The following is a 7,934-nucleotide window of genomic DNA, read 5'->3' as shown; positions in this document are numbered from 1 at the left end:
TTTCGGAATACATTATTATTATGCTTATTTGCTTATGTACATAATAGTGTTCATTTTACCAATGGTTGTCCCATGTAATAGGCAATTAGTCTATTGCTTTACCGGGTACGTTACTGAGCTCCGGTCTACTATTGAGAAAATAATGGTCTAATAAAAATTAGGAAACGATGTCCGATCCGGGAACTGAACCCAAAACCTCATAAACAATAGTCGGTTACACTATCAACAAAAGCAGTCACATTGCAGATTCACACTTCGACTCTGCTCTAATGTGAATCAACATACATATCTGTGACTCTGAATAGTCAAATTCGTTATCAGACGCGTAGTTAACAAATCAATAGCAGAGCTATAACATTTCTGACCTGTGGCCAGACGAACATCATAGGATAGGATAGCCATCAGCCACGATGGTTCAAGCTACATTAGGCTATGTTCATACCTGTGGTGGGAGTATGCATGCAACAAAGTTTATAAATATGTAATGAAGGTCTGGCGTTCACGGGCTCATTGTATTGTTTGGGAATATGAGTGTTAACACATTCTACATGGACAGTTTAGGCCATGTCTATCCGGACTAAAGGTAAACGATATTCTATTAGTATTAAATCCTAGCTGGAGCTTATCCTTAACTAAAAGAGATTTGATAATTTTACCGGAAAAAAAGGAAATTCAAAGATGTTGATCATGTCTTATCTACTCACTTTATGTATACTTTTGGCTAGTCGATATTTTTTATACAGGATATAACTCAGAAATAAAACAAACTCATATTTCAATTTGTGCTTTATTTATGAAAAAAATTGTAAATTATCCTACAATGAATCTCCGAATGAATTAGACTTACATATCGTTTTATGTATCAAATACATTATTTGCTCGACGCCAGATCAAACCACATAAGAACAATATAGTTTAAAATATTATCTACAGAATCCGTCCTCGGCGATTCGATTACCAAAAATACAATCTTCGTTCGGGGCCCCGGGGCGCGGGGGCGGCGCGGGGGGCGGGGGCTCCGGGCGGCGCGGCGCCACTATGTACAGCGGAATATACAGCGGGCGCGCTCAGCCGAGCAGCGCCTCCATGGTGTAGGCCGGCGGGCGCGGCGCCTGCTGTCAGTCCAGGATCACCAGCTGCAGCGGCGGCGCGGGCGGCGCGGGCGCCGGCGCCTTGCCGCCCGCCGCGCCCGCGCCCGGCCCCGCGCCCGCGCCCGCTCCCGCCGCCGCGCCGCCGCGCATGGCGCGCCACGGCGCCCGCGCGCCGCGCCGCAGCTCGCCGCACGACAGGCTGCGTCGGGCCGCCCTGCGCGGACACAAAGCATTTCGTTTGTACTGGCCGATCGGACGACTCTCCATTCTATGGGCTATCGAGTGAGTACTTAAGAATTGCGAGGAAAACGTTCCGGACCGGCGAATCGGCAGGAGGGAAGAGACGTTAGCTACGTTTTTTTTTATCTCGAATATAATTTAGGGCAGGGAGACGGAAGCCGGAACGGTAGACATCGACGAAGGTGGGCGGCGGTGCGGAACGTTTCAGAGGCTAGGACTCACTTGGCGGATTCGTTCGCTCGGAAGTACAGGTCGTCGGGGGCGTCCATCCAGGAGATGACGTGTCGGCGGCCGCCGCGGCCGCTAATGTTGGTCGGCTTGCCGTTGACCTGCACAGAGAGAGGCGTGAGCGGGCGCGCACAGACACTCACAGACACACACAACACACACAGGACACTGACGTGGGTGAAGACGTGCGCGGGCAGCGGCTGGCCGGTGGCCTGCGCGCGCGCACACATGGCGGCGTACTGCTCGCGGGAGGGCCGCTGCATGGGCGCGGGGTGCTTGTTGGGCCGCTTGGCGGGCGGCGGCGCGCCCGACCCGTCCCGCGCGCCGGCTCCTGCGGACAGACCACGTCAGTACTGCGCTACCGTCGCCGGCTAGCTCGGCCCGAGGGGCGGGGCCCGCTTCTGTCGCTCGACAGACGCTTGCGGTACGTCGCCAAATGAGATATCATTTTATCGATTGAGGCATTCGAATTCTAATTAATAAAACATATAGCGTCCCACGCTATTAGATTTATTAACTGTTCAAATCGGAGTGTATAAAATGTCATAATCGTTTAGAAGCATATATTTTCTGTCAGAACAATAAACTAATCGACTAGAAGTAATTCAATCATCGAAAAAAAAAATAGAGGACGAAAGGGTATGCATGTTTATTAAGAATTTTAAATACTATCATAGTTCATAAGTTTTATATAAATACAAAATAATATCTCACTTGTCGCAGTACTAGGTGGCGCCTGATTGTTGCGCAGCAAGCGGCAGAAGTCGCCGAGTTTTCCTTTTTAAATAGATTAAATTTAAATCAATAGACTCTTTATTCGTCACAAATTTTATAGTATTATAGTCAATATTTTTTTAATAATGTCGCAATAGTGCCATATATATTTATTTTCCGCCCCTCGGAGAAAGACGTTTTACTTTGTTAATACTAATATAAAACTGCGAAATAAATAATATTATACGATAAATTCGTGGATAATATTACCTGTAGTCGTTACTGGACGAGAGCATGAAAAATGGGATAATTTTAGTAATAAGTTAAGATAACATATTATAAAATATCTAGACATATTATTATAGCGAATCATAGATGGCGATAAGCGTCGACGAGAATAAGCGGCGGTACTGACTGTCGAGTCCGTTGAGGTCGTCGTAGGCGCGGCGCTTGAGCGGCTGCGGCGGGGCGGGCTCGGCGCGGCGCGCCTCCAGCTCCGCGCGGGACATCACGCGCTCGTACATCAGGCTGCCGTCTGCGGAACGACGGGGCGGTCAGATCGAGCACGTTCAGAGGGTGCGCTAGAGCGGTAGGTGCGGGCACTGACCGGGCGCCTTGGGCGGCTTGGGGAAGGCGACGTGCGGCGGCGCCGGCATGCGGTCGCGCGGCGTGAGCGCCAGCCAGTCGTGCGCGCGGGAGGCCACGACGGGCGCGCCGCGCGCGGCGGCCAGGCGCGCCGCCACGGCGCCCACGGGCCCGCGCGCGCGCGCCGGGCCGGGCGGCGGCGCGCGCAGCTCGGCGCCGGCGGCCATGGCGGCGCCGCACTCGTGCTTGACCTGCGCCAGGTTGATGGGCGAGAAGGGCGAGCGCGCGTAGTGGCGCGGGCGGCGCAGCGCGCGCGTGAGGCGGCGCGCCAGGCGCGTGAAGGGCGAGGCGCGCAGGTAGAAGGCGGCGCGCGTCTTCATGACGGGGCGCGCTCCCTCGCCGCTGCCGTGCGCCGTGGCCACGTGCCGCGCCAGGTGCGCGCGCAGCTTGAACTCCTGCACACAACGACGAGGGTCAGGCGGCGACGTCGACCGATGCGGAGTCGCCTCCGGATTTTATCGAAGCGAGATAGATAGAAATGCGTATTATTATTTACTGAGGAACGAGACGTACCTTAGCGCAATTGAGTACGGTGCAGCGGTGAGGACGGTGGGACACCGACAGGGCCGTGTCCTCCCCCTCGCCGCGAGGTCCTTTCGCGACCTCCACTTCCGTCTCACCGAATACTCCGGCGGTCTGTTGCAAATACGACACCGCATTATGATACACTTAACGTTAAAGATCATAAATAATACTATTTATAATTATAAACTATTCTGTTAAAATTCGTCTACAAATCCAGATTGGTCACCTTAAGACCGCCATATTTTTTCCAATACTGCCAACATGTGCCGCAAAGTCTGTACTGTAAATGCTGCGGACCCCATGTGTACCACTGGTTTGAATTTGTCACTGAAACAAACAAAATATACAAACATCACACACAATATACAGTTGAAAAAAAGAGGACCATGCATGACGACATAACAACAGATATTAATTTGGGCGTGAAAAAAGAACTTCCAAATGCGAACGGCAGGTTTATATGAAGAATTCGTACAGCTTATAAAATGTCATGTTTAGGTTTACTTTTTGTTTTAATTGGTAGCTAATATGATAGACAAGCTTATTTTAAAATTCTTATATTTTTAAAAGTTGGGAGGTAAAAGTTATGTCCATTTTTAGAAGCCCCGATAGTTCGCTAAATTGCTCAGATGCTGTCAAAACCATAATTCAAAACAACAGCAAATTGGCGGATGCGTAGACGTCAGACGAAAAGTGACGTCTCATGAGATTTTCTTTTTCTTTAGTTGTCAACAAATATAAGCCATGGACCAAAAATTATTATTAAAATAAACAAATACTTTCTAATTAATCCGGACTTCTAAAAATAATACTCCCAAATAAAAATAAGTGACTTAGTCCCCTTAATAAGTGGTACAAATTCTGTTACGAAACAACACAAACTTTAAGCTGTACGAAATCTGCCGATCTCCTTTAGAAGGTCACCTTGATTTCAAATTCCTAAGGTCAAGTCCAAGTCGACTCTTTGTATAATTACCATTTAGCCAACCCATAAAAGATTTAGATAATATAAGTATGAGTTTACCTTGGCAGGATGCACAGAGTTGTCCGGCGGTGACGGTGGCGGTGCCATTAGTGCCACCGTTGAGAACAGCCGGCGTTTTGCCGCCAGAACTGTTGCTTGTGATCAGAGCCGGGTTCGGCTTGTTACTGCAATCACAATTGGATTTTAATAATCATGAACCATGTTATAGCAGTCATAATACAAAAACAAGCGTTTGACAAAACTGACTAATAAAAAAAAAAAAAAAAAAAAAAACAATAATTGTCTAAAAAGCATGACACAGATTGCAACATAAAGATTAGATATTATAGACAAAAGTTTGCAAATGAACACAATACATATAGAGAATGTATTGAGGGTGTCGGTACAAACACTCACTAGTTGGGAATGTACACTTGTTTCAACTTGGACTCGGCCTCCACTGCTTTGACGCGCTTCTGTTGCACGTAGCGGTCCGTCGTCTTCCACATGTAGTAGTACTCCACAAGGTTTTTTAGCGTCTTCCATGGCAACTGAATGGGATGAAAATATTACATTAGACTTTATGCTGCAGAATAAGGATTTCCATTGTTTTAAACCAGTCTATAGACTGATGCATAGAGTTAACATTATGAGTTAAAATATATGTTTATTTCAAATCTATTGTAAACTGTAGTAGTACATTCGGGAGTTAAATGCATTCCGATTAGTAGAGTCGCCAAAAAGTCAATTCGTTCAACAATGAACACTTATACTCACAAAGTCCTGCCGTATATCAGCGAAGTCCTTGCCGTACTTGTCGAGGGCTTCCTCGAAGAGGTTGGCCTCGGAGGCGGACCACTCCTCCATCTCGTCGCGACACAGCACGGGGCCCGACGCCGGCACTAGCGACGATAGCGCCGATTCTATGCTGTAGCCCGATTTGTGCAGTGTGTCCATCGCGTGGAACTATGGAAATAGAAATAATATAATTTTATCCCGCTACAATGCTACTATAGTGCCCGATTCACATCAAATCTGCATTGAGAAAGAGATAAGGCCTGACTGGCCTGAGCTATCTGGCCAAGCGCGGGTTGAAGACATTGTATTTCATCAAGCACCGTTTTAAAGGACACTTATATTTTACTACACATAAAGCAAGAGAAAACTTCAAAAAGTTGGTGCTGCCTAGGTTTTGAACCCTCGACCATTTATGTGACGCAAATGCTTCGACCGCCCCTAGACGATAAAGAATATTGCGCAATGTGGCGTAATATTATTGACCGTTTAGGACTTAAACCTATTGTAAAATATTTCCAAGTTTAGATACACGGTGACGTTCAATAAATTGAATGTTAAAATGTAATAACACGTCCAGGGCTGAGAACAGTTTAAACTAGGTAAAAGTGCTCGTAATATGACTTTAGTAACATCTAATAGGGAAACGACAATTAGTTATTTGCCTTTGCGTATTGACTTGTTAGGTCGGGTATATTTCGCAACGTAAAAGAACCATATAACGAATACGCTAATACGAATAAATAAGTAAAATATCACTATAACTGGTATCTTCAACAGCGTAATACATAACCTTTAAAAAGCGTTCTGTATTACAACGTCGTAAGTTCCCGCGCATTTACTCGCACGATCAAATATATAAAAATATTGAAAATACGTAAATCCTAGCTCGTTTCCTACACTTTGTTTACAAATTACAAGTTGGTATCAGTGTATCGCCATCATAAACAGTACACGTCTACTACATTTATTGTCGCGTATAAAGTGCATATCAAATGATAACTAATTGAACAATTACATTGTGATATCTCACATCCCCTGCGTCCGGCACACTGCGTAATATAACAGTTTATAACACAGCTTTAAGTGTTCGGAAACATTTAGTGAATTTTTTTTACTATTTTTATTATATGACAATTTTCTCAGCTAAAATTCTGAGTATAGACATACCAAACTGTCTGATGTTGTTATGTTCACACAATATACGTATTGTGTGAACATAACAACACTCGTTTTAGAAAAACCATAGCTAAACACATAAATATATTTTTCTGTGCGGGAATCGAACACACTACACCAAATGCAATCTTATAGTGGCTGCCGCACGTTTCGCCTTCAAAAACGCACTGATACTTGGATTCCGATACTGTTTACAATAAAATATATTTTGCTATAGAATAGAACTATGTGCGTCGCTGTGGCGGGAGTGATTGAAGTAATTTGTAAAATGTATAACTCACGAGTGTAATGTCACGGCTGGCGGCGGCGGCGGACATGTGCAGCGAGGGTTGCTTGACGCTGGACGAGCAGTCGAGCGCGCGCGCGAACGTGCCCACGGAGCGCGACACCACCAGGAACTGGTCGATCTGTCGGTCCGTCAGCCCGTGCTCGGGGGTCCATACCAGCGTTTCTAGCTCTTCTGTGTTGCGTGGCTCCTCTTCGCCTTCAAACATAAAACAATATGTTAAAACAATGCTCGAAGATATCGAAATGTAATAATATATGATCTTTGTCAGACAGACCACTTGGGTAACAATCTCGGTTGTTTTTTCAACGGTGCACCTTATAACTTCTAACAGTTATTAAGATGCACAGTTATAGAAATCAAGTTTAAAAACATATCGCACAGCGTTTAACTTAAATTTAGCCGGTTGCATCACTAAATTATGTATACGTGACAATTTTGTCAATCATTGTTCAAATTTTAATTGACAAAACGAAAACTTTGTAACAAATATTCATTGTTTATTATTTTAAACGCACCCGATTACATTTTGTAACGGATTGTCATACGATTTCTCTGGATCTTTTTTTCTTTTAACTAAAAGTAAACAGGCTATTGCATAAAAAGGATTGTCTATTTATAAAACATTTACTGAAAAAGTAAATATAGAAGTTTGATGGATATGAAAAAAATACTGAATATAGAGCGTATTAGCAGAAATGGGAATCGATCCCTATATAAATTTGTTGTATTTTCAACATTATTGCAAGTAAAACACTAATATACCAACCTCAGATCACCGAAAACAATTTGAAGCAATTGAATATGACAACATGCAAAAATACGTACCTTCTTTTAATAAATTAGTTACTTCAGTCTGATATCTACTTCCAACTCTGATTTCTCCCTTATCTGCTAATAAAGTCTTTTGTGAAGGATCAAATACTAAACAATAAAAAAATGCGTCCTGAAACAAAAAGAGAAATCGCATCAGAATGTGTTACAATGTGGACTAGCCTTAATTACAACAATAAAATAAAAAATAGATAAAAATCTTTGTCAATAATTCTCACGAATACAAACTCTGTGGCCAGTTAATTATTATGATATAAAATTCTTTAATTGCGCAAATAAATATTACAAAGTGTTCGGGTCTATAAACGTATTCACCTAATTTGAATAAAATATTCAAATAACTGCTGGTTCAATGTTATAATAAGTATTTAGTAGGTAATTTTGTTTTAGTTGTGTCGAAAATGCTGTCCAGTTAGAAACTTACACGTAATAG

General features: G+C 44.0%; 1 protein-coding gene across 1 annotated transcript in view; it reads right to left on the bottom strand.

Moving 5' to 3' along the window:
• Positions 1–997: 997 nt before the first annotated feature.
• Positions 998–7,934, bottom strand: part of MTA1-like (metastasis associated 1-like) — a 50,256-nt gene continuing 43,319 nt past the window's right edge. The window contains exons 5-19 of the mRNA XM_076127168.1: positions 7,496–7,613; positions 6,663–6,865; positions 5,185–5,373; positions 4,825–4,958; positions 4,468–4,592; positions 3,670–3,770; positions 3,432–3,554; positions 2,881–3,313; positions 2,689–2,808; positions 2,544–2,555; positions 2,274–2,336; positions 1,733–1,890; positions 1,554–1,660; positions 1,272–1,305; positions 998–1,162 (exon numbers count right to left, since the gene is read on the bottom strand). Of these exons, the coding sequence (XP_075983283.1) occupies positions 1,130–1,162; positions 1,272–1,305; positions 1,554–1,660; positions 1,733–1,890; positions 2,274–2,336; positions 2,544–2,555; positions 2,689–2,808; positions 2,881–3,313; positions 3,432–3,554; positions 3,670–3,770; positions 4,468–4,592; positions 4,825–4,958; positions 5,185–5,373; positions 6,663–6,865; positions 7,496–7,613 (1,953 nt within the window). The 3' untranslated portion in view covers positions 998–1,129. The remainder of the gene's footprint in view (positions 1,163–1,271; positions 1,306–1,553; positions 1,661–1,732; positions 1,891–2,273; positions 2,337–2,543; positions 2,556–2,688; positions 2,809–2,880; positions 3,314–3,431; positions 3,555–3,669; positions 3,771–4,467; positions 4,593–4,824; positions 4,959–5,184; positions 5,374–6,662; positions 6,866–7,495; positions 7,614–7,934) is intronic.

The sequence above is a fragment of the Anticarsia gemmatalis genome, chromosome 19 (genome assembly GCF_050436995.1).
Source record: "Anticarsia gemmatalis isolate Benzon Research Colony breed Stoneville strain chromosome 19, ilAntGemm2 primary, whole genome shotgun sequence".
NCBI classification, from domain to species: Eukaryota; Metazoa; Arthropoda; class Insecta; order Lepidoptera; family Erebidae; genus Anticarsia; species Anticarsia gemmatalis.
This window is presented reverse-complemented; position numbering and strand designations above follow the sequence as displayed.